At 39.7% G+C, this 27,666-nt stretch overlaps 1 protein-coding gene across 2 annotated transcripts in view; it reads right to left on the bottom strand.

Moving 5' to 3' along the window:
- Positions 1-27,666, bottom strand: part of gabbr1b (gamma-aminobutyric acid (GABA) B receptor, 1b) — a 143,198-nt gene that overhangs the window by 66,123 nt on the left and 49,409 nt on the right. The window contains exon 7 of one of the 2 annotated variants that reach the window (XM_059350575.1): positions 9,540-9,700. The exons of the other annotated variant lie outside the window; for it this stretch is intronic. Coding sequence (XP_059206558.1) covers positions 9,540-9,700 — 161 coding nt within the window. The remainder of the gene's footprint in view (positions 1-9,539; positions 9,701-27,666) is intronic. 2 annotated transcript variants of the gene reach the window in all.

Raw genomic sequence — 27,666 nt, 5'->3', positions numbered from 1 at the left:
TAAATCATAAACACAAATCAGTATAAATAAAAACAATGAAGCAATAAAATACTAAAAACAGTAAAACAATAAAATAGTAATAAAAACTCAATCCAAAACAGAGTTAGAGATTTAAAAAAAGACAAATAAAAGGGTAAAAAAAGTAAAAAAGAAAGCCAAGGATTCTTGCCTATAGCTGGGATTGAACGCCAAGGAGAATAAATAGGTTTTTAATAATGTTTTAAAGTGCTCAACAGACTGTGCAGCTCTGACCTGGAGAGTGTGTGTAAGGGTGGTGTACAGTAGATAAATTGTGATCATTTCTTATGGACAAAATGTATGTAAATTAAGTCTTTGATAGTAGACTGCTACACAACCATTTTTGGCAGCTTTTGTGGGTGCATTACTTTTGCTGCTCACAGGGAGGAATGTTACAACAACAATGCCTGCAGCAGCAGAGAAATAATTCCACACAAGAAAGTGTGGGCACTTCAGCCTGTACTGGCAATGGCCTCCACTGGAGACCCTCTGACATCTACACTGACCCTGTGCTTGTCTATTTCTGTCTTTAAAGATCTCATCGGGCTACCAGCTGGGACTGCAGCTGAACACATGAGTCCAACCCACACACTAAACACTCACAACAATCAGTGCCAAGTTGAAATTATTATTATTACTATAATAATTTTTAAAACAATATGTCTCTCTGCTCATTATTTGGTCAAAATTTAAATTATCACAAAGAAGTCTTGGGCATAAATTTTTGTTACCACCTTAGGATGTCTGGGCTGTAATTTGATTGGACCAAAATCTGAGTGGATGGGCAAGAAAATGTGTTTGTTCTTTTGCAATTCAACTGCAATAGAAAAAAGTAGATTATTTGAAGTCCATGAAGTAGGCCTAAATAGAAAGCAGGGGTACCTGAGCACCCTTTAGCTGCTAACAATCTGACAGCAAACTTGGCTTTCACAACATAAAGGCTTTCCTTTTCTGTCTTCAAAAGGAGTAACGGTAACATAAACATTACATAACATAAACATAAAACTTGAATTAAAAAATGAATGCATTACATTACTAGTTACAACAAAAATGTGATGCTAAATAACGGAGTAACCAACCCATTAGTGAAGTTTTCTCAGATTACTTTTTGCCCTTTTTGACAGTCAGAGGTCAGCCCTACACACAGGTCTGTATGTGACTGACTGACTGACTGGTTCCGACATTTTTTAGTTCTAAAAAACTGAAAATGCTGCAACATGGCTCAGTGAATTGTTTGTTTGGAGCAGCTCTGCAAGATTGTGATGAAGGTGAGATACCATTTCAGTTACAGCCATAAACATTTAACAGGGGCATATCATAATTTAATGCTGCAGTGTTTGCCAACATCAATAGTTGACAGCACTGGCGTAGCCAGAAAAAAGACATTGGGTGTGCAGCAGCAATACTGGGTGCCAAATTTATTTTCAACAGAGTATTACATCTCCACAAACATTCAAAAGAATGTGTCTCTCAAATACCTCATTATTAACACAACATCAACAACATATCCACACATTCTCATCAGTAATAGTCAACAGTTAGTTCACAGCAGGTCTAAACATTCACATGTGACCTGCTCTCAAATAAATCAATAACAAAGTAATAGAAAAAGCACACTTTGTGTTCTCAAAATAACACCACAAAGACATACACACAGAGACATGCGTGCCCAATGAGATGAACATAGTGAAATATAACATTCATGCGCGTACTCATGCACGAAGCCATAACGTATCCACATTACGCGTGATCAAAAAAAACACCTGAAGGTTAACCACCTGAACACTTAGCAGCAGAGTAAAGGACACAACGATGCTACGCTCACCTGTGCGCACTGCGCAGCACTCAATTTATAGGGCGAGACGGCGTGGCTTGGCCTTGAACGCATTTATTATTTCATCGGAGTCCAGTTTCTCCGCGAGCTCTTTTTCAAACATGAGCAACGAAATGCTCTCTGTGAACATTGTAGCTCTGCTGGTGGATTTAATCACAACCGAAAACAGGCGCTCCACAGAGCAACTTGTGACAGGCAGTGACAACAGAATACGCAGTAAACAGTTCATGTTGGGAAAAACATCTTTGTCACATGAATCCAAGACTTCAATAAGGGACAGGAACTGATGTCCCCCGTCAACTTTACTCATGATGAGTTGCCCAAACACAGTGAGTTCAGAGACCTCCAAATGAAGTCCATAATGCCGGCTCGGTGCGCGCAATGCGTCCAGCTGGCAAAACGCATCAGACGCAGCCAGCAGGGAGGCAGCAGCCTTCATTATTCCATTAGAGTCACTCTGAAAATGGTTGTTCAGTTCGACCAGCTGTCTGTCAAGGATCATAATCAACAAGGAGCGCAAATCAGAATCACTCCTGATGGGTGCACACCTGCCCAGGTGTCGCAACGCATCATCTGACGGCAATTTTTTTGGGCTACGCCATTGGTTGGCAGGATGTAAGCTTGGACCCAAGCTGTTTCCTAGCAACCATCTCTGGAAATGGTCTACATCCTGTCTGTGAGGGTAAAATGCATTTCTGAGAAGTGAAAGGAGGCTGTTGAGGCAGGAGCTGGATTTCCTCTCTTCACCTAATGACACAGAGTTAACAGGCTCACTAACATGCGGCCTAGAGAGAGCTGCCCACTTCAGTCCTGAATCAAATAGATTGGTCTGTAATGCAAGTCCACGGTAATCCAGAGCTGCATTCTTTCCAGTTGACTAATTGATTAACCCTGGCACTCGGGGGAAATCACCATCACATTCAAATGAGATAGCCCCAACCTCCACTCTCCATCCCAACACACCCCTTCCTCATCCCACTCTGAACCTCTGGGACCTGCCCTCATCTTTGGCAGTGCAGGGCCCATGCAGACATTCAGTCATCTTTTCACCAGATCTCAGGAGAAAGCTTGAGAAATACGATAAGGCAGGTTTTTCTTTTTTTGGCCTCTTAGGCATTGCAGCCTGCAGTGCTGGACTGTGATCAGCGGGAGATCTATCAGAGTATGTTCAGTGTGATGTGCAGCTGGCCTGGTAGAGAGGAGGAGTGGTGTAGAGGTCTGTGATCTGCGGGTGCTCTGGCCAGCACTTCTTACATTTGGCTAACTGTGCTCAATATGGCTTTCTCACAGAGACAAGCTAAAATCATTCAGCCATCTGCTCCTGTTTGTGCAATGATACTAGGTGCATGATCTTGCCTTTAACTTGCAGCCAAATCTATGTTTGTTTGAACTACAGTTGTCCTGGTTACTGTTGTCATGCCGACTCCATGCTTTTGAATTGAGATCCAACACAGAGCAGCTAAAACCAATCAGAGTGATGCTTTTAAACACCTATATATATATATAGTGAGAGAGAGAGAGAGAGAGAGAGAGAGAGAGAGAGAGAGAGAGAGATCTTAAACCACATCTTGCCAATTAAATATGAATGATATATACCTCTCTGCTCACACTGCACAATGGTGATACTCAAGATAAAAGCTTCCATATTCACCTCTCACAATTGTTTGGAGACAGAACCCTAGCTCAGATAGAAAATAATTTGACAATTGTGCTCCATGAGGAGTTCAAAAAGCTATAAATAAACATTTATAGCGAATGAGAAGAAACACACGTTAATACTGACTAGTCAAAAGAATGATGTGGAGGAAAAGAAATACCTGTTATTTATATTATTTCTAATCAGGTCAGTTGTTCTTAAGAGAAGAACAATGTGTAATTATGTTAAACCCTGGGTTATGTCACTGAAAGATTTTTTTTTGTACTTGATTTTGAAGTAGCTAAAGCAGTATTGCAAACAGTACTACAGCTCGCATTAGAAGCATGTCCCTGTTAGTTAGATCCATTTGACAAATGCTAATCTTTGCTAATGCAGTTTGTTTGTTTGTTATAAAGCATGTTGTCATGACTATTGTTTAATGTTGCTTTGAAAGCTCATGTTATCAAAGAATTGTTGAGCGCATATGTCTGATTAGTTCAATGAGTCATATACTGTAGGTCTGGTTTTGGACATACTGTAAAATAGGGACATCCTACTTGCTACATATCTAGCTAGTTACCTTGATAGAGACGTACAATTAAGTTCTGAACAACTAAAACTGTTCCTCCACTATTTCCAAGTGTCAGGCTTTATTGAGTAGCAGCCTTTTTTCATCTTTGAAAATGCATAAAAGCCAAAGAAAACAACTGCACTAATCTACAGCATATGTCATGGCTCCACCCAGCCCACTGTCTGGTTGGGAAGAACCTTCCCAAAATGGTTAACATGGTGAGAAGCTCCCCTGCCCACCTCAAACCCACTAGTTGACAAAGTTTTCCATTCTGGACAGGCAGGATTTACCCCCACTGGCCCATCACTGCATTCCCCCATTGTCTTCAGAAGAACCTGGTCTCACAGGAATCCGTGAAATAGCCACGGATTCGCTTAACTCAAAAACCGTTCATAGTACAGGGCTCAGGTCTGGACACTCATCATGCATAAGAAATTTGGGGCAGATTGCACAAAGTAAAAAATTCACCACACCACCAGAGCCATACCATTTGATGAAAACACAACAATGCATCATCAACATCTTGAGGCCATTCTGACCCATTTGAATGAAGTTGATATGGTGGAACTAGCTAGGAGCAAAACATCGAACCTGGTCTCACAGAAATCCGTGAAATAGCCACGGATTTCGCTTAACTCAAAATCCGTGGAATAGCCACGGAATCGCTCAAATTTCCGTGAAACTGACACGGATTTCGCTACAATGCAAGTTAATGACAGTCATATCCCGTGGTTATTCCATGGATATTTGTTCCTATTGGTTTGTTCCAAGTCACGTGACTTTCAAGGTTCCGGCGGTCAGAACAAAAAACATGGCGGACAGCTCTCTCATTTTTAGTGAAAAAATTAATATTTTGACTTTGTTTCTGCATAAAAATGGATTTTGATCACATTTCTAGCGAGAAACATATGTTTTATTTTCTAAATATCCACTCAGTGAATGTACATAATCACTTTGTATGTTGGAATAGCTACGGGATACGACTGTCATTAACTTGCATTGTAGCGAAATCCGTGTCAGTTTTACGGAAATTTGAGTGATTCCGTGGCTATTCCACGGATTCCTGTGAGACCATGTTGCTTCAGAGTCTGATCCACGCTGCCAATCTCTACTGTGGACTGTTTTCTGCAGCCCAGCCCAGCCCCAAGAGTAGTTATCCTCCAGCTGAACCTCACAAAAACTGAACTGCTGATTGATGACCAACTCACCTTTTCCAATCACGTTGCCTCAGTTGCCCGGTCTTGCAGCTTTGCACTTTACAACACCTACCTAATTCAACATGCCACTCAACTCCTGACACAAGCTGTCGTCATCTCTAAACTTGCCTACTGTAGTTCCCTCCTGACCGGCCTGCCAGCCTGCACAGTAAAACCCCTTCAGATGATCCAGAACACGGTGGCGCACCTGGTCTACAACCAGCCAAAAAGGTCACATGTCACGTCGTTTGTTGTTCCTCGTTGGTGGAACGCACAACCAGTTCCTACCAGAGCAGGGGCGTCCCTCTCTACCTTTAAAAACCTCCTGAAGACCTTCAGCTCTTCAGAGAGCACCTTCTCTCCTAGCACCACACCACAACTCTACTCCTTAAAGAATCCTCATTAGCACTTAATGCTGCACTAATAGCTCTTATTGCACTATACCTTGATTGTCTCCCTTTTTTTTTTCTTCTGTAAGTCGCTTTGGATAAAAGCTAAATGACTAAATGTAATGTAAATGTAAATCCTGGTGGGAACCGGGCTTTTTAGCAGACTTTTTAGTCTTCAAACATGGCTTAAGTCTGCCTCTGAAGCTCACAACATGGGTTTTGTCGACAATTTTAACCTCTTTTGTAATCGTCTGGGGTTTTTTTTAACACGTACGGTATCCACCCAAACACATCACACACACAGACACTAACATGAAGCACACAATACTGTCTCAGCCATGTGGTTGACTGTTTACATCACATATAGACTACTCTTCTTTGGTTATACTTCAACTTACTGACCTGGTATGAGCTCCACTTTCTGTACTTCTCAATCCTCAACACTGTCCCCAGCCCCTATTAAGACGGTTGTAGGACATAGAGTTACTCATCCACTTTAAGCAGGATCTCATAAACAACAGGCAGCACATAAAATGTAATACAGTCCCTCCTTCCACCATTACCCTGGTTATATTTTTCTCTTTCAATGCCAAGGGTCTGTTCCAGAAAGCAGGTCTTGAGGGAAAGTTGCTATGGTAACTGACTCTGAGAACCTAACCTGCTCGCGAGTAGGTTTTCTTCAACAAACTTTGGGTTTCTCTCAGTCTCTCCTCCCTCTGTCAGAGACAGACACGCCGTTTCATTTCCTCATTGATTCTAAGCATTCACTGGAACATGCTAGCATATTATCAGCAGGTTACTGTATCACAGAATCACAATCCTCAGTGACTGTGTAAGGTTTCCGCTTTTATGCATGTGTCATGTATATGAACCCTCCACTCTGACTCGGGCTCTTTTTACACTCTGCAAATTAATATGCAGGTTTTCTATAAAAACCCATCATCTTTTCCCGTCTCCTCCCTCTCACTGATCCTGAAGCAACTTGCTGCTGTCATGGAGTGTCCCTTTTCTTTCTTGTCCTCTTAAAAACTGCTAAATTGCTATGGATATCTCTATTAAAATATAGTACTCGGTCGGGGGGGATAATTTATTTTCCGATATCATTGACTCTAAGAAAGAGAAATGTGATGGATCATTAATTGCTCTTCACAAGATGTGCTATGCTTTTTGGCAGATAATAACAAGTGTGAATTCATGAGTTAATATGATTATAAAGAACTATATTTGGTAACTTCAGGTAATATTTTGAGAAAAAAGTTGCTAATTTACTAGATTAAAGTGGCAAATCTACATGACAAAAAGTTGAAGATTTAAGAGATTTAAAGTGGCAAATCTGCGCGAAAAAAGTCGCAGATTTACAAGAAAAAAGTGGGAAAAAAGCAACTTTTTTCTCCCAGATTCACCACTTTAACCCTTAATAGGGCACTCATAGAAATACTTGCAAATTTCAACCCTAGAGAATATTGGAGGATATTACATACTGCCAGAATGTGTAAAAAAAAACATATGAGAATAATATTTTGAGAAAAAAGTTTACGAGATTAAAGTGGCAAATCTACGAGAAAAAAGTTGCTTTTTTTTCTCACTTTTTTCTCGTAAATCTCCGACTTTTTTCGCGCAGATTTGCCACTTTAAATCTCTTAAATCTGCAACTTTTTTTCTCGTAGGTTTGCCACTTTAATCTAGTAAATTTGCAACTTTTTTCTCGAAATATTACCTGACTCTAACTACCAAATATAGTTCTTTGCCTGATAAAGGGTTAACAAGAAACAAACAGAAATTGTAATTTGAAAAGAGGTCGACAGTAGTTGGATCACAGTTGTGACCAGAGTAGACAGATTTATTGATTCAACCTGAGACAGGCAGCTGAAAAACATGGGTGAGTGGTGAGGAATGTGGAGTTGGAATATTTTTTTTAAATATATGAAAGTGTAAAGTTTCTTCTGGTAGCCCAAAACAACAGCACTTAATATGCAGGACACAAACCCTTTTCTTGGGTGTCAAAGTCCTGTGATTTGTAGGTCCATAGGCTTCTGTGTAAGGATAACACACTTCCTGGATTAGATCAAATGCTGCCAAGCCATGCAATGTCTCCCTCTGTTGTGCCATCATTTGTAGCTGCAGCCCAGGACACACAGGCAAAGTTCAGATGGTGTTATTGTTTGTGTGATTGATTATCATGTTGTATTTTTTTATAGCCTTAGCAAGTCATGTATCAGTTATGCACCATCGGTTTTATAGTGTTCCTGACTACTGTTTCATCTGGTAATAATTATTATTTTGTCAGATTTCATATTTTTTGGCCTTCAAACTAAAGCTGTTGTGATCTTACTGCTTTTTTAAAATAAAGTCAAAGCCTGGAGAACCTTGAATCAGACTTTCCTTGTCACCTATTATTGTGTGAATTGTGAAGGACCCTGCACAGGTCTGCTATTTGTCATCCTACATTTGTTATTAGGTTGTGCTGTATAATGAGTTGTGGTATTTCAGTCAATGCATTTTATGTCTATTAATTATGTCATATACTTTCTATTTCAATGCACTTAATGAATGCAGATATAGAAGACACCTGTATTCCCCAAGTGCACTTCTAGATTTTGAAATGTAACAGTGTGAGCAAAGAAAAATAATGGAAAGCCTATCAAGTGTCACATGTATATTTAATGTTGTTTATAACCAACATGCAGAAGACTTTGGCACATATGGGAAAACATTTAGATATCAGGCTGTGGACTTATAAATAATGTGAAGGTACTTAAAACACTATTCTTTTTTCATTATCAATTGTCTGAACCTTAACATTTTTATTTCCCTCCTCCTTTATTTTACTTTGTTTCCAATTGTGTTTCCTCAAACCTTTTTCCTGCACAGATCACATCAGAATTGTATATGTTGTGTTACTTTCATAACCTTTGGAGTTCAGGTTGAGCGAAAGCAAACAGAAATAGGAAGCCATTAGCAGAGTGGTGCTGTGTGAATGTGTGCAGGTTGTATAGCTGCTAAACAAACATACAGACGCAGTTGTTATGCCATCATACAGTAGGTAGAACATTTCTCTGGGGCTGCGACCTATTTTATGACCTGAATGCTGCATTTTAAAACATACAACACACAGAGGACTTCCAATTATCCTAATGATGGCTTAACATGATGTAGGGAAAGTAATCACAGTGTGGAGATATAAATAAAACACCCAGTGTAAAAAAACAGTCTGCTCTGTTTACTTCAAAGATATATAAAAGATGAGCTTTTTCTGCACCTTTTGTTGTAACTTATGGTTTAACAACAAACAATTAATAATTCACAAACTTCTTGTTGATAAGTTATAAGTCCTTCAGAGATACAAATTTGGTGTTATCCAATCCAACTGGCGGGTTTTTATCCTTTAATGTAATTAATAAAAGGTTAATAACGGCATGAATGTTGCATAGTTTTTTTCTTAATCGTATCGTAAGTGTTTGTATATGTATTTTGTATATTGTACGTATTTTTTATTTTTATTTTTTGTTTGTTTTTTGTTTTTTTTGTTTGTTTGTTTTTTGTTTCGTAATTCTCTGCTTTTTTACATCATGGCCAGGGTACTACAGATGAAAACTAGCCTTCTGGCTAACTCTGGCTTTTTTAACTATGTATAATCATGTGTTTTATGAAATTGCACTGTCCCCTTTTAAATAAACTAATAATAATAATAGTCTACAAGAATTTGGTGTCTTCTTTTTCTGTTGAATTAAATTAAATTCCTGCTGTACCACATGCAGTCAGTCTCATGCAACAAATCCAACCAATTATTATTATGATTAACATATATTGCAATGTAGTCACAGCTGCAAAGAAATGTGTCTATGCTGTAAGTGAAATAGACTGTGTAGTATCCCACTGGTTGTAAGTTACTCACCATACTGTCATAGTATATCAGCTCCAGCTCGTAGTCCGGCAGTATGTCGGTCCTCTTATTCACCAGGTCCAGAGCCATCTGAGCAGCAGGGAGGCAGGCTTGTCCGCCAGGCCAGCCTCCACTCATGGGGAAGAGGGCTCCAATGTAGAGCTTCTTCTTGCCTAGAGCCGAGCAGGAGCAGGAGAGGAGGACAGTGAAGGTAACGGTCAGAGAGTAGCGGAGTACAGTCCTGCTGAGGAGGCTTTGGCAGAGCCCAGCCATAACTGCTGGATGCTCAAGGCTCAGTCAGTCTAGTCAGCTGGTTCCTCCAGTATTGTGCAACTTTGAGTCTGCAGGGTTTACTGTGCCTTGACTGTGGGTCAGGAGGAATCACTTCCCATCAGCGGCACAAGTTGATTTTCCTCAGAGATGGGACCACATTTAGAATATTAATTTACATGAAAGACACAGTTTTATTTGGATTGCTTTTGTTGTTGCTGCAACTGCAAAATAGCCTCGAACAGCTGACAAATGCAATGCATATAAAACAAGTTGAACCCCTGCTCTTCACCAACTAAATGAACACTGTGGAAATTAATTCTACCAAACCATGCAAGCAATTATAACCAGACAGGTGATTCACATCAGAGCAGGGTGACGCTGTTTGTTAACTGAACTAGAATATGAATCCGACATTCGTGAATAAATCCGGTGTTAAGCTTCTTCCGTCGTCCAAGACGCTGAAACTAAACTCACAGAGGCTCTGTGAGGTTCAGCCGCAGAAAAAAAAAATCTTTCCTTTCCTCGGTAATGATAAAGTCTACACTGAGCTGACGAGGAAACACGCGAAGGGCTTTAGTCTGTCCGGATCCTCTCGTTATGTATCTGCTCGTCCTCTTCTATCTATACAAGGCTACTCACGCTTCTTCTGTGCAAAAAGCTCATTACTGCATGCTGTATCGGAACGCCACAAAGCACGAGAAATGTCTGTTTTTAATAATCCAGTGGAGTCTAATGGAAGCAAGGTCGATCTCAAGAAGAAATGTCGCCACAGCGTTGCTGGAATGCGGTTAGCCCCTCAGGTGGAGGAAGAGGAAAATGACGGAGCAGTGATCAGCTCGCAGGTCTGCGCGTTACATTGTGACTGACTGCAGCAGCGTGTGAGGGAGAGAGAGAGAGAGGAGGAGGAGGAAGAGGAGGAGGAGGAGGAGGAGGGGAAGGAGGAGGGATGTTCAGTCTCCGTTTCACAAACCACTTTGAATTTACAATCCCTGAACACAGCCCCGCACATCTATCTCCCCTCCCTCCGCCGCTTCTCCTCCTCCTCCGACAACCAGCTTTCCTCCCCCCTGCTCCTCTCCATCTCTCAGAGCTCCTCCAGCTGACACGGACACATGTTAAATACACCTGATGGACTTTCTGCTGCTCAACACCTGTCCCTTCCTCAGAGTTTTGACTTCTTGTATTTGTCTGATGTTCCTTCAAGATCACAATTTAATCATTATTTATCAACCATAACAATTCTGATGCAGCAAATTATATTTTTGCCAGCGTGGAATAACCTCATTAAGGTCATTATGGGAGACTAGAACTGAAAAATTTATTGTTTTCAATCAAATCATTGTGCAGAGAGCAGGGTCAGATTATGGAGCCCCAAGGCAAACATTTGCCCGAGGCCTTGATAGGCCTTTGTCACAGCAGACAATTTGGCTTGTCATCTATCTATAAAAGCAAGAAGCATCTGTGTGTGTGTGTGTGTGTGTGTCTAGGGCATATCTCTCTGACCGTTAGTCAGACTGACCTCAGATTTTGTATTTGGCTTGCGCATGGCACGAAGGTGTGCATCCTCGATTTTTTAATGCATTTGTCAAAATATTATATATATATATTAGAAAATTTATGTAGGACGTGTTGCAGCATTGCACTGTTTCCGATCGGACGCCTTTTAGTGGAGCTCCGCCCCCTTTTTAGGGGAGCTCCGCCCCATTGTGTGATAGGCGTACACCTGGTCAGTAACACAACTCACTCTGGATTTCCACCCTGACTCATCTCATCTGTTAGTCTATTTAGCCTACCTATCTTTAGGAGTTTTAAAGTGGCTACAAGGTTCGATTTTCTAATAATATTCTAATAGTTTCCAGCTAATATCAATGTTCAATGTGTATGTGCTGGATGGTGTGCATACCTTATGAAAAGTAAGTGTTTTATGGAGTTGCAGACGTTGTAGTGGTCTGCATAGCCACAATATATGAAACACAATAGTTATCAATCAATCTACACATTCCACAACACACCTAATAACCCTTACTCACATTATTCACATCCATCTGTTTGTGCTGCATGTAAACTTATTCCCTCCTATATCTGTGTCTGTATACATGTCAACCCATGTTGAATGATTAAGTTTCTTTTTTTTAAAATAACTATTTCTCTTTATAACTCAATGTACATCCATGTATGACCCAATATACACTTTGTATATTAACACTATGCAAGAGTTTTACACCTCATTGTACATCCCACTTTCACACACAACCTCATTTGGCCATAATTGAAAAATCTACTTAATCTCCCACTTTACGAATACATACTTCCTACGGGCACTGCACTAGTTGTAGGAAAAGCACAGGTGTGATTTGTAACATTTAAAACGGCCCCGTTCCATTATGTGAGCTAGCTATGGTTCTATAGTATGTGCATGCTGGCATAACTTTCTAAACCACTTGATGGAACTGAGTGATGGTTGTTTTTTCAGCTAAATGAGTAAATGTCTGCTGTTAAAAAAGGTCTATTGATCCCCCTGGTTCCCCCAACTCCTCTGGCATTGTACCCAACCTGTTGCCTTTAAAGGGACACTGTCACTTGTGAACATGTGCCTCTTACACATACATAATTACACTTTTTAAGAAATAAAGCATATTGCTCTTCAGGTTTTGCTGCTACAGTCTTACTTGTTCTGGTATGGCCAATAGTTACTGGCTATCATTAGCTAACATTGGCACACTTTAGTTTGATATTGCTGTGACATTATTGAGTCCGCTTGCTGACTTTTCTGCTGCTCTTGTGCTAATGTGACACTATGTTTAGCAATTACCATTATCCTGTTAATGGTCACTTAAGGCCAGGGGCTGCTTGAGCTACATAAGCTGTCTTTTCACATTAGGTGCAATGCACACAGCACACACATGGAAGCTTCATTTTTTTTTTTTTTTACCTCAGAATCCAAGAAAAAAACAACAACCATGCTACAGATTTAAATTAGGAATATGCACCATTTGCATATATACCCATGATGCATTCATGTAGTGTTGAAATAGTTGGCAAAATCAGTTCCCAACTGGGAGAATTAACATGAACGCCCCCTCAAGTCTGAACTCAGGGAGAAAATAACAACTTGCTGAGTTGACATATTAAGTAGAAACATGGCAAAAGAAAGTAAATTTGATGTTGACTGTAATACAAGTTCTATTAATATTTTTGCTCACATGTAGTTTGAATAGTATTAGGTTCAAACTGTTTTTTGCTCTCCCTGTAGAGTGACCTGGATTATTTAGAAATGTTAATTATTAGCATTAATCCTGATCACAAGTCAGGTAAAGCAACATTTTAGGGGTTTTAGTGGCCGCAGGAACAAGCAAAGCTTCAAACCGTCTCACATAGTTGGAAAGCAGCTATCAGTGTGTTGTTCCTGTCACCACGTGAATGCTCCTGGGAAGGGGATCCTTGTAAAAATGTTTGTTTATGTGATGTGTTTCCATTTAAAAAAAAATAGGCTGGCCGATAATTTGTGAAGTGATTTTTTAAAAACTCAGTAAGGCTGATAACAGTATTTTGAAGTAACCATTGACCTCCAATGAACACAAATAAAATTTAAAAAAACTCAAAGTCCACTTTTTACAGAGCTTGCAAGTGCATCTTAAGATCTCCATCAAAGAATGGAGTTTTCTTAATTGACTAATTTTACTACTACTATTAGTAAAAGCACTACTGTTATCAATATTTTTTTATTAGTAAAATTAATTACTTTTTTATTAGTCATGTTATTCTATTCAAACTACTTTTTCCAAGGTAAAGAGATGCCAAAAAGAGGAAAAAATATCATATGTTATTAAATTTTACATCAAAGTATTACTAAAATATTTATGCTATTACAACTAACATGAGTTTAAACATTTTAAATATACTAAATTATATACTAAACTGTGTATGGTATGTTTATGTATATTTTTGATGTAGCCTTTGGTTTTTGCAAAATATGGATGTCATCCTAAAAAGGTGGAACATGATAATTCTGAAAATAGGTACGTTAATGTTTTTATTCATATATTATTATGTCAAAAACCTCCACTTTCTAAAATTTGTATCTGTTCCATTTCAGTTCATCTATTGAATTAATTGTTGTCTTGCTCATAAACCAATAAAATCTTTTAATTTAGTAAAGCACATTTCAGAGATCTTATTGAGCACAATGAATCATGCTCTGCCTCTCCCCCACACACTCCTACATTTGCACATTTCTTTATAACTGAATCTTCCTGGGAGCAGTGATGCCTTCCATTTTGTCCCTGTGTGTGTGTGAGTGTGTGTGTGTGTGTGTGTGTATCTTTAATAATGTATCAGCACAGTGATGGGATGACACCGATCCCTCTCTCTTCATTCTCATTTATTTTCATTCTTTCTTCTCATTTCAAGCAGCTGCAGAGCCGTTGCTGTTCTTGCCCTGATATCTGGTGCTACAGCGTATTATCGTCTATCTCTCTCTGCTCCATCCTATTTCTGTTTCCCGGCATAGCTCTCTACCTGACCAGCTCTCATTTTCTTGGGTTGGTTGATACGTATCTCTCTCCTATCTGCCTCGTCATCTCTCTGGGATTATCCATGCTGCTAGAGAAGAGCGGCATGTATCTCTGCCTCCCACATCCCTAAGCTTCAGCTCATTTCTGTCAACAAACTGTGCTGTCATTTACTGTGACTTCAGAGCAGAAAGCTCAGCACAGACAACCTATTAAACCAGTTTCCATGGACATGAAATTGGAAAGAAGAAGTGGTGCAGTTATGTCTCCTGATCTTTTTGGAGTAACCCCCAAAAATTTGAATAACACTTTGAGGAGAGATGGTGAGTGATTCTGCTTTAAAAGTAATAGTCTAATTTTGTAAAATGGAACACTCATAATGAAGTGGATAAAAGCAGAGCCTCTTTCTGGCGCTGGTACTGCCATGTAGGGCTTGTCCCTCCATGTTGTTTGTTCCTCATCGTCTTCATCTTTGTCGGGTTTCTGCTGTCTGAGGCATTCACAGAGCAGCTTATCATTTGGGGCCATTTCTTGATATATTCATGGATCTTCGATGTCTCATCCTGCATAGTGGCTCTGGTAGATGGTAAATGGACCTGCACTTATATAGCGCTTTTCTAGTCGCTTTGCGACCACTCAAATTGCTTTACAATACAGACTGCGCTCATTCACCCTTTCACACACACATTCATACTGGTGGCAGAGGCTACCCTAAATGGTCCCACCTGCCACCATTGGGAATTCATTCACACACCGATGAACACAGCACATCGGGAGCAATTTGGGGTTCAGTATCTTGCTCAAGGATACTTCGACATGTAGGCTGCGACGGTCAGGGATCGAACCACCAACCCTTCGGTTGGGGGCCAACCAACTCTCCCAACTTTCTGCTTAGTGTATAGCCTCAGGGTGCTGGACTTTAGGTGAAACCCTCCATGTATGGTGAGGAGCTTCCTTGTCTTGATGTCTGTGGCTTCTATCTCCTCCTTTGGCCAGTTTATGATACCAGCGGGGTGTCTGATGCCTGGTAGATCGTACATGTTGATGGCTCGGATCTTGTTCTTGCCCTTTAACTGACTTTTCAGGACTTGCCAGACCCTCAGGAGGTATTTCACTGTGGTTGACTTCTTCTTCTCCTCATGATTGCCTTTTGCCTGTGGGATCAGGGAGATGATTTCTCATTCATTCCTGGCACACAGCTTGATATCATCCATGTAGAGCAGGTGGCTTATCGTTTTCCCATTTATTGGAATCGGTATCCTTATCCACTCTTTGGGACGATCTGGCTGGGGGGGTTCAGGCCTATTCAGAACAGCAGTGGGGACAGAGATCTCATTGGTATATTCAACACCTGATGTTGACTTGTGCACTTGGCTTTCAGTTGGCCTCCATGTTCGTCTTCCACAGTCCCATCGAGTTCTTGATGAAGGTCCTTTGTGTCTTGTTGATGTTATACAGGCATTCCAGTATCCTTGTGTGTGACATTGAGTCATAGGCTTTCTGTAGTCTGTCCAGGTGGTGCACAGGTTGGTCTTTCTGTTCTTATAGTCTCGACTGACTGCTCTGTTGACCGTTAGCTGGTGCTTGGCTCCTCTGGTGTTACTGCCAATTCCAATCTGTGCCCCATTCATGTATTGACCTACACACGTGGACAAAATTGTTGGTCCCCCTTAGTTAATGAAAGAAAAACCCACAATGGTCACAGAAATAACTTGAATCTGACAATAGTAATAATAAATAAAAATTCTATGACAATTAACCAATGAAAATCCAACACTGATTTTGAACCGCGGTTCAACAGAATTATTTTAACAGGCTTGGACAAAAATGATGGCACCCCTAGAAAAGACTGAAAATAATGTGACCAAAGGGACATGTTAAATCAAGGTGTGTCCACTTATTAGCATCAGACATCTCTACAATATTGTAATCAGTCAGTGGGCCTATATATAGGGGTACAGGTAGTCACTGTGCTGTTTGGTGACATGGTGTGTACCACACTCAACATGGACCAGAAGAAGCGAAGGAAAGAGTTGTCTCAGTAGATTTAAAAAATATATATAGACAATCATGTTAAAGGTAAAGGCTATAAGACCATCTCCAAGCAGCTTGATGTTCATGTGACTACAGTTGCACATAATATTCAGAAATTTAAGATCCATGGGACTGTAGCCAACCTCCCTGGACGTGGCCGCAGGAGGAAAATTGATGACAAATCAAAGAGACGGATAATATGAATGGTAACAAAAGAGCCCAGAAAAACTTATAAAGGGATTAAAGGTGAACTTCAAGCTCAAGGAACATCAGTGTCAGATCGCACCATCCGTCATTGTTTGAGCCGAAGTGGACTTGATGGGCGACGACCATGGAGGACACCATTGTTGAAAACAAATCCTAAAAAAGCCAGACTGGAATTTGTTGACAAGCCACAAAGCTTCTGGAAGAATTTTCTATGGAAAGATGAGACAAAAATGGCAATTTTTGCCAAGGCACATCAGCTCTATGTTCACAGACGAAAAAATGAAGCATGTTAAGAAAAGAACACTGTCCCTACTGTGAAACATAGTGGAGGCTCTGTTATGTTCTGGCCTGGGGCTGCTTTGCTGCATCTGGCATAGGATGTCTTGAATCTGCACAGGGTAGGAAATCTCAAGACAATCAAGGGATTCTAGAGAGAAATGTGCTGGCCAGTGTCGGAAAGCTTGGTCTCAGTCACAGGTCATGGGTCTTGCAACAGGATAATGACCCAAAACACAGCTAGAAACACCCAAGAATGGCTAAGAGGAAAACATTGGACCATTCTAAAGTGGCCTTCTATGAGCCCCGACCTAAATCCTATTGAGCATCTTTGGAAGGAGCTGAAACATGCCGTCTGGAAAAGGCATCCTTCAAATCTGAGACAACTGGAGCAGTTTGCTCATGAGGAGTGGGCCAAAATACCTGCCGAGAGGTGCAGAAGTCTCATTGACAGTTACAGGGATCATTTGATTGCAGTGATTGCCTCAAAAGATTGTGCAACAAAATATTAAGTTAAGGGTACCATCATTTTTGTCCAAGCCTGTTTCATGAGTTTATTTTTTTAAATAATTCTGTTGAAGCATGGTTCAAAAGCAATGTCTGACTTTCATTGGGTAATTTTCATAGAATTTTTATTTATTATTACTTTTGTCAGAATCAAGTTATTTCTGTGACCAGTTTTTCTTTTATTAACCGAGGGGTACCAACAATTTTGTCCACGTGTGTATGTGCATACTCATCTTTGCCGCTATGATGCCTGAAAAGAGCTTCCACATCCAGAAGTACTCGGACGACACTGCTATTGTGGTGTGTTTCAGGGATGGACAGGAATCTGAATAAAGGGATCTGATGAAAGCCTTCAGTGACTGGAGTCACAAGAACTATCTCCTACTGAACACCTCAAAGACTAAGGAAATGATCATGGATTTCTGCAGGCTCTTTTTCTTCTTGAAGCTCAGATCTCTGGACATCTGTAGTGAGATGTTGCAGATGTTTTATCAGTCTGTGGTGGTAGTGTGTTGTTTTATGCTGCAGTCTGCTGGGGAGGCAGCATCACACACAGAGATGATCAGACTGGTCTAAAGAGCTGGTTCTGTGGTTGGAGCCAGGTTGGACACACTGGAGGAGGTGGTGGAGAGATGCACCATCAAGATATTCGAGGCCATCTTGAAATACTCGGATCATCCTCTTCTTGGATGTCTGAGATGGTTCATTGTTCCTGTGGTGAGCTCTTAGGTCCACTAGCCATTGAGCATCGATGTTATGTGATGTTCTTTTCTTCCATATGTTCTTCCAGTGTTCTTCCATCTCAGTTCTTGGTGGATTTGACCTGGTGTTACTTCCCTGCCACTGAAAGTACACTCTGATGGATGGATGGTTCAGAGGAGAATTCTCTTAACTATCCTAGCTTCTACTTCTTTAGTGAATCTGTTCAGTCAGGTCGCCAGAGCTTTGTTTGGCAGTACTGAGTGCCTCTGGTATGGACAGCTTGTTGTATTTGCTGGGTGCCCTTTTCTGCAACTCAGCTAGCTGGCTGACCTAGCAACTCATCTTAGTTGAATTTTAAAAAAATCAAAGAGACAGAAGCGGCAGGATGTGAACCCCAGTCTCCATAGTGTCTCAGGTTTGAGCTTTGCACTCCCTATCACTTCCTTTCTACATTTTCTGTGCAGTTCATGAACATGGCTCATCCTTGAGTAACTAAAACAAAGCAAGATGATGTGACAACGTGACCATAATCCAGACAGCAATAATCTTTTCCAATATTTATTCATTACTTTAATTAATTATTCCAAAATGCATGAGGCAGAACATATCAGAAGCATCAAGGTAATCTCTAGAAGAAAGGTTTGTAAAAATTGCAGGAGCCACTTTAGGGCCTTAAGTAGAGGCTCACTTTACCAGGTTAGCAGTTCAGCTTTGTTCTACATTAATCATAATGTTTATGATAAAGGTAAGCTTGACAGTATAACCCCTTTTACCTCCTGATTAATGTAAAACTAACAAATAATATTTTCCATAAATCCCTCTACTCTACTTGTTAAGTAGAACAATGGATCAAACAGAGAGCTGCTGTGATGCTTCATTTAGTTCTCTCCCACCCTTAATCCTTTATTTGTTTTGTTCTCTTCGGCTGTCTTCTCCTCACTGTCTCTATTTCTTATTTCTCTCCTCTCTAACTACGTTCTCCCAACCACCAAAGCCCTGCAGGGTAGCTTCATACAATATCAAATGGGACATGTTGTTAGTTGTGCTGCTGCTGTGTTCCAGTTTCTTTTCAGTGCATTTGAAGCTACATTCTAGTCGTTGTAATGTAACATACACAGCATATATGCATGGCAGCAATAAGGATCGCACATATCTAACTCTCTCATCTCAAATCCATGACAGGTCAGCTGAATGAGAGTCAACATAAGGTCCAAAGAAGAGCGAGTCAAGACTGATTCCAGGGTAAAAAGGTCCACGGCAGCATGGCCACATTTACCCACTAGGGGGCCCTAGGGGCAAAAATTAGCTGTGGATCGTTCCAATCATCACCATTATCTCTATTGGCCATGTGTATGTCTCCTATCACCTTAATGAGGTTTTTAAAAAATGACTGTTTCTAAAGTAATGAAAATATTAAGATGCTCATGACCCATCTTCAAGACACACAATGAAGATCACATAAACATGCAAGACATGTTTGAATTTCAGAACCTGGTCTCACAGGAATCCGTGAAATAGCCACGGATTCGCTTAACTCAAAATCCGTGGAATAGCACGGAATTACTCAAATTTCCGTGAAACTGACACGGATTTCGCTACAATGCAAGTTAATGACAGTCATATCCCGTGGCTATTGGTTTGTTCCAAATCACGTGACTTTCAAGGTCCCGGCGGTCAGAACAAAAAACATGGCGGACAGTTCTCTCATTTTTAGTGAAAAAATCAATATTTTGACTTTTGAGTTTCTGCATAAAAAAGGATTTTGATCACATTTCTAGCGAGAAATATATGTTTTATTTTCTAAATATTCACTCAGTGAATGTACATAATCACTTTGTATGTTGGAATAGCCACGGGATATGACTGGCATTAACTTGCATTGTAGCGAAATCCGTGTCAGTTTCACGGAAATTTGAGTGATTCCGTGGCTATTCCACGGATTTTGAGTTAATAAAATCCGTGGCTATTTCACGGATTCCTGTGAGACCATGTTGGAATTTCACTTTTGTACCTTTAATTTTTGGAATACTTATTTTAGGCGATATTTTTTTATTGACATTTATGAAATGTCCCACACACAGTCCACCTGGGGCCCCTGAGGGTCTGGGGCCACGCTGCAGTGGCTGCTCTGCCTGGTGGCTGTTCTAGCCTTGCTGAATACACAAAGAATGTATGAAAACTATCTTCAACAGAGATCGGTCTGTAGTACTGTTTTTTTTTTTTTATTTCCTTTATCAGTACAAATTATAAGGACAAACAATGTTCCCAAAGCCTTCACCACACGTCCCCAGTCCCTTCACAACAACGCCTGACAAAGACAGTGCACTAACAAAAACATGTTAACAAAAGATGAGTAAAAAGAAAAGGGACGCAACAACCCAGCAGTTCCAAAATAAGTATACAAACAAAAAATTTTTTTTTCAAAAGTAAAACTACATAAAAAGGTCCTCTTGTACTCTAGACTGTCGGTTCATTGGTATTCTTGCCTACAGAGTAGTTGTTATTAGGAATTTTTAAGATTATTGCCTTATGTTAGAATGTCCCTAAGGCTTGCATTACTCAGGAAAGTAATAAAGCTTTCCAGATTTCCTCAAACACATTATGTCTATTTCTCAATGTGTACGTTGTCTTCTAATGCCATACACGTTTATTTTATAATATTTATTCTATTCCATAAAGACTAATGAGCTTTGGCCTGCAATAAGCTAACAATGTATTCATGTCTGTAAGTTTATTCTTTCTTTCCTTGTAGTTTTAAATTTGAACAGTACAAGTTTATAATGTAAATCTTTAGAGGGACCTGCATTCCTATACAATGATACAGGTTTCTTTTACATTCATTACACTTAGTACAAGTATCTGTAATACATTAATGTCAAAATTATGTCTTTTTACTGGTGTCACATACAACGTATACACACATGAGCCAGTCATACTGCTATATTCTTAGGCAATTACTGATCATTTCTGAGCATCTTCAGAAACTATGTTCCAATTTCTCAACTATATTTCCTTATTAACTCCATGCTTATAATTTCCCAGGATATTTGGGAACCAGAAATGATTGAAACACAGAAAGAAGAAATCAAGCCTTGACTGTAAAAGTCTCTTGTGATCTGTCCGTCCAATGAGGAGAGGGCTGGAATGACAAATGTCATTTGCTTGGATAAAGCTGCATAATTGCAAATATCAAAAGGACTTTTTTCTTGGTTGTTCAAAATGTTCTGTTATCTGCTGCAACGACATAAGCTTTCACTCTTTGTATAGATCTCCAATGTTCCGCAGCCCCCTTCTGCTGCTGTGTGGACGCCCCATCTGCTCCTCCAGGTTTAAACCATAGACTGTATATAAATGGTTTAAACTCAGTTTTGCCCCAGATGGGACTGAAAAATTACAAAGGCTGGGAATTCTTTTTTTTTTTTTTATGTGAATGCCGTACCACACATATATATTATATTCAGTACAGTAAGGTTACTTGCATCTTTTTTCGAGCTTTCACTTTGGATGAGAACATGTACTGTCTGATTGAACAGAGTCTGTAATTCTACTCAGACTGGAGGGGAGTCTTTTAAAGAAGGAGAACATAACTGAAGTCTAACTGAAGGAAAGATCATTTTAGCCTTGGGCTCTTGTTCCAAATTCAGCTCAGAGAAAGTTTAAGCAGGAATACCTAACTTTTTGCTCATTCACTGTCAATTATTCCTCCCGTTTCCAGTAAAGGAGAATAAGGGTTCTTGTATGTTTTATTTAAGGCATCTTATTTTGACAGTCTTGTAAATTCCGTGGTGGATTCTGTGCTCCTATTTTGAAAACTGCATTTGTTTAGCGACAGGCAGTAATAGTAGCTTTTTGTGATTAACACAACTGTTGTTAGCTAATGTTAGCTCACCGCTAACAAACGGCATAATGTGTTTGGACCATTTAGACCTCTGACAGGCCCGGACAGGTTGATAGTATTTAGTTTGATACTACACGCAGACGCGCATAAAGAGAGCATGTGGGGACAGGACTGATACAGACAGGTTCTTGTTTTGAAGCGCAGTGGGAGGGCAGCTCGGTAAATTCAGTGCATGTGTGTAAATGCGCGCGCATGTCTCGGAGGACGGACAGGTGGGGCGGGGTTTAGACTGACTGACAGGTGACAGCCACTCTGCTGAGCAACACAACGCAAAATAACTTTATATTATGAATATTGTAGATATACTTTCAGTAGCTTGAAATGTGACGTTAGCGCAGCACATGAGACTCTGGCGGGTCGCCACAGTCTAGGTTATTAATCGGGAGCCTTACGCCACTACGTCAAGAAGTAGGAATGTTGCCAATTTCATGATATGCATTTTTTTTACCCATAAAAAAAAAAAATACCGGTATAATGGTGAACGATACGATATGGCACACCCCTAGTTTATAGGGGTGTGCCAGGGGTTCTACTTACAGGTTGACATCCCATGATTAAAATCTGAATATAACAGACAAACAGAAAACAGAGTGTGTACGTACAGTTGGCAGAGTTTATGCATAAATATTCAATGGGATGATAATGGTCTGCTGGCCTACCAGCAGGTGGAGCAGGCCCTACTCACCCATACCACTGATAATGCCCATTTAATTGACTGATACTATTAGAATCAGGTGATAATATGCAGTAAATGTTACTGGAGTCTGTCCTCTTCCAAGTGGGACATGTTCCAGTGACACAGCCATTAAACTTAGCAACTCTAACCAGGGATGTGAATTTAAGGTAAGCCTTAATCACTGGAGTGTGATGGCTTTACACAGCGACTTCCTGAGGACAGGAGGTGTTTTTTATCCTTCTGATGGAGCCTCAAGCCTCACATATGCTGGCTGTGGCTGACATCTGTTAATGACAATAATGAAAGTGGCTGGGATTGTTACGACCGAGGATTTTAAACAGACGCAGTCAGTGTGTTGAGGGTGAATAGAAGAGAATAGATGTTTAAGTGCTTGCTTGTGCGATGGTCCTGATAGGACTCTGGGAGCTGCAGGCTACATCTGATATTCATGGGCTTTCTGTCCCTGGCTCAGCAGTAAGCCTTAAGGGTAGTTCTAAAATAAAACAGGCTCAAAGTGCAGATGAGATGAGAGGGAAACATCCAGGGCATGGAGTTTCATTTCCAGTCAGATAATACATCATCACATTTATCACCAACCTCACTTAATGAACTGCACTTAATTAAAACAGCTGTTAATTATCATTACACAATAACATTGTCGTAAGAGAACTACCCTGCAGGAAAAACGCAATCCAAATAAGTATGAATTGAACCAGGAAGAACCAGTTGTGTCCTTTACTGATGTCAGCACGTCTCTTTTTTTTGGCAGCCAAAAATGCCCAGCATGACTCATTGCCATTTTGCACCATCTGCATCATATTAACGCAGACAAATCTGGTCTTAAGACATATTTTTCACAGGCATTGTGCTGCTGAAAGGCACTGCGGGCGTCTTTGAAGGCAGGACTTCAGCAATCGATTCCTCACAATGCTGCGATTGGCTGCGCTGGTTGCCAGGTCACACAAGGGAGCATGTTTGGCTGCACAAGTTGCTAGATCACTGCACAGACTACAATTGGCTCAACAGGCTGCCAAGATTACTGCAGGCAAAGACACCCTGATGGCAGAGAGGGTGAGCTAAAAATGATCCCTCTACAAATACTGTATAACCTCTACAGATTTCACCCCAGGAACAAAAAGATGTCAGCGTTAAAAGACACAGACAACTCTTAAAGCTTGATATTCAGTTTAGCAATGCAACATTTACCTTCTTTTACCACTTGTTATGCTAACCTCAGAACCTGTTGCCAACAGCGTAAAGCTAAACATTTTCAGGCAGCGATGTGTATTCTGCATAGGGCAGCAAAGGGAAACTTTCCAAGGAATTTCGAAAATATTCCAAATCAGAAACTTTCCATGAGAATTATGGAAATGTATGAGAATGTATGGGAATTCATTGAAAATGGGGGTAATTTAAACAAACTTTATCATATCCAAACACAAATATCAAATATAAACATTTTGTTTTGTCATAAGCAGCCATTTATATTTTATTGAACAACCCAAGTCTGTTTAGTTATTCTGAATCAGAATTAAATTGATGCATTTGGTTCGTTATGTATGTTTTGTCTGGTCCATTTGGAAACGGACTGAGACCTCTCTGCAAGTGGTCTGGGACCTCTGGTTTTGGTCTGCACCAGAATATGATTGGAGCATTCACAAGCACCAGATTTAACTGCACCAGAGTTGGATTAAACAGTCTAAACATTGGGTTGTGAAAGCGTCCTTAGTCAAGATTATGCTAAAATATATTTTCCCAAGTTTCCCGTTAAGAGCCAACCTTCAATTTTGTAAATTCCTGGTTTATTCACATTAATTTCCATAAATGACTGTTAATTCCCATGGAAACTTTATATAATGGATAGATTTGTTTATCAAAAATATCAAAAGGTATGGAAGACAAGAAACAATAATCCCCATGAAGCTTGTCCCCACCTCCCTCATCATTTCTGTGGTGAATTCAGCCTTCTCATTTCATCAGCGCAGTAATCCTTTTATCACTCCACCATGGAGCCCAGTCCCAAGACACTCCTGGTCAATTTGACACCAATTGATTTGTTCATATATTTCAGAACACAATTACATCAGCACCAGTCTCCATCTCTCCCAATGGCAAGCAGAACCTGTTTAATCACATCCACTGTGGTGGGAGGCAAAGTAAAAGCCTGAGACAACACTCGATGTCAGGGATGGGCAACTTAAATGCTGCAGGGGGCCACAATGTTTCATGTTCACTACCACAGGGCCACATATAGGACCGTGCACAACCAGATATGATGAAACTGCAATTTTAAATATGTTTACAGTGCAGTAACGTAACATATTTCATGCTCAAATGCATAATTAACAGTATACATAGGAATACAAAAGGTTTGAAGCAAATAATAAATAACCACTTACTGTGATCTCTTTATTTTTTCAGTGCAAGAACAGTGCATTTGTGCATTTTTACACTGTGCATATTTGTGCATTTTTACACTGCACTTTTAACATTTCATGCTTTTGTTCATTTTGTCTTTTTTTGTTCATTTTGTCTCTTTTTTGTTCATTTTGTGTCTTTTTTTTGTTCATTTTGTGTCTTTTTTTCTTAATTTTGTGTCTTTTTTTCTTAATTTTGTGTCTTTTTTTGTTCATTTTGTGTTTTTTTGTTCATTTTGTGTCTTTTTTTGTTCATTTTGTGTCTTTTTTGTTTATTTTGTGTCTATTTGTTTACAGTGCAGTAACTTAATATATTTCATGCTCAAATACTCAAATTCAAAAGCTTTGAAGCAAATAAAAAATAACCACTTACTGTGATTTCTTTTTTTTTCAGTGCAAGAACAGCAGACTAACATTAATTGCAAGAAGTAATTTTTACACTGCACTTTTAAGATTTCATGCTCAAATGCATGTAGTTGTACTGAGGGCCACTTCAAGTGAGGGTGCGGGCCGTATGCGGCCCCCGGGCCTCCAGTTGCCCATCCCTGCTCTATGTCATCAGTCAGCTGATTCCCTTGAGAAAGATTATAGCTGTGTTCTTGTTGCAGATTTTAAAATAACACAGTCACTGATGGAATCATGGCTGCTACCCCCCTCAGCATCACCCCACCCCCAATCTGCTCTGTTGAACTAGAGTGTGAAATATGAACAGCCGCTGCTTTCTAACACACCTGCTGTTTAAACCGTCTGTCCCTCCAAATCCTGATCAGCTCCTCAGTTCCCTCTTTGTCTCCTATCATCTCCTCCCTCTCATCGTCCTCAAGCACACATCAGCCAACACATTCCCATGCTCTCATTTCAGGATTTCCCCACAGGATTTAATAATAATTATACATTTCATAACATTAAGTCAATTTCGAATCACCCAAGGGAATTTTACAAAACCAGAAAAGTCAAGTGAATATATAATAAAAGATAACACTATGTCAATTTTAATTTAGAGTGAAGTCAGATTTAAACATTTTTAAAAACCAAGAGCTGGCAAATCCAGTGGATGAAATGCTTTTATTCCGTATTTCAATTTTGAATAAAGTGAGAAAATTAATTTGTGTGGAACTTACTGAAAGTTTAACATATTTAGTGTAAGATATAAGATAGCATTAGAAGTGCCTTAAACTGCATTCTACCAAAAATTCCAGCAGGGGGCGCTAAGTTTGACTACAAAAACATTTCTGTCCATTCATTTCAATGCAAAATGAGAAAACTTCTCACTTGATTTATTCCCTCAGAATTTTTTTAAGACAACACTATGGTCTCAATCATGAGTAAAAATCTTCTTCAAGACATTTGTTGTTAATAGTGTAAATAATGGCCCCAGTTAGAAGAAAATAGAAGATAAAGAATCATATGATTTGGGGTGGGGCTACCTTTGATTGACAGGTGGCTAACAAGGCAAGCTGTCATCAGGAGAGAAGCAGAACAATGCGCATCCACGGCAACGTGTGAATAAAGTTATATGTAACGTTATATAGATAGAAAAAAGTATGTTTACCGATTTGGTCTCATAACTTTGACCCTTAACTATATTTTCACACAAAATGTCTTGATCAGTGTTTGGTTGGACTAACAGACACTCCAAAGAGTCACTGTTCATTTTTCTGAGGTATGTAACATTTTGTTTTTGTTTTTTGCTAGCCAACATTAACATCCCAGTTAAAGCTAAAGTTAATGCTAACATGAATTAGCAGCAGCTTCGCTCAGTCAGGTTGAGGTTTAGAGAGGCTGTAGTCAGTGTCATCAGATCCCTCTCCTCCTCCACAGTCCAGATATGGTCTGCTACCCATATTGGTGACGCAAGATTTAATTTTGAAGGATAACACCATGTGAAATTGTCAATTTAGCAATGCGGCTCCAGAGAGTTGGAGAGCAACAATGCATTTAAAGATTTCTGTGAATTAATTCAAGCCCCAAGCCTTTTAAAACAACCATGTCTTCACTTCTACAGTATCTCTGCATGGTAACTAGAGTATAGACACTGGAACACTTGTTTTTTATTTACAAATGCCAAACACAATTAAAAAAAAAATCTATAATACTCATGACAAACAGTACGATTCTCATTTAAAACTTTGCAAAATTGCATTAAAGCATGAACACATCCAATTACACCAATTACAGCAGCTTGTTCTCAAGCATCAAATTAATATCGCAATATTAATGCTGCATGAAACACTAATGATGAATAACTCAAACATTGCCTGTTACAACAGTATATAGCTGTTCACTTCCTCTGGGAACATTCACTAATGCTGGACATACACACACACACACACACACACACACACACACACACACACCCTATGAAACAATGGTGATTCAGTGTGTGATAAACGAATGAAATAAATTACATTTATGCATGCAAAGGTATATTTGAATAAAATATCAAATATCTAAAGGCCACTTCCTGCACCGGACGATCATCGTGCATTAATAGCCATGTGCTTTTATTTACTTAGAAAAAAAGTAATTCAGTATGTGTGAATAAATTAAATAAAAAAAATATGTCTCAGAGTGCATATATTATGGTCTTATCCACACTCATAAGTCGAACTTCTTCAAATTGAATGCATCAGAGATT

This window comes from Centropristis striata, chromosome 14, assembly GCF_030273125.1.
Source record: "Centropristis striata isolate RG_2023a ecotype Rhode Island chromosome 14, C.striata_1.0, whole genome shotgun sequence".
Lineage (NCBI taxonomy): Eukaryota > Metazoa > Chordata > Actinopteri > Perciformes > Serranidae > Centropristis > Centropristis striata.
The sequence above is the reverse complement of the archived record's forward strand: the minus strand, read 5'-3'. Positions and strand labels throughout refer to the sequence as shown.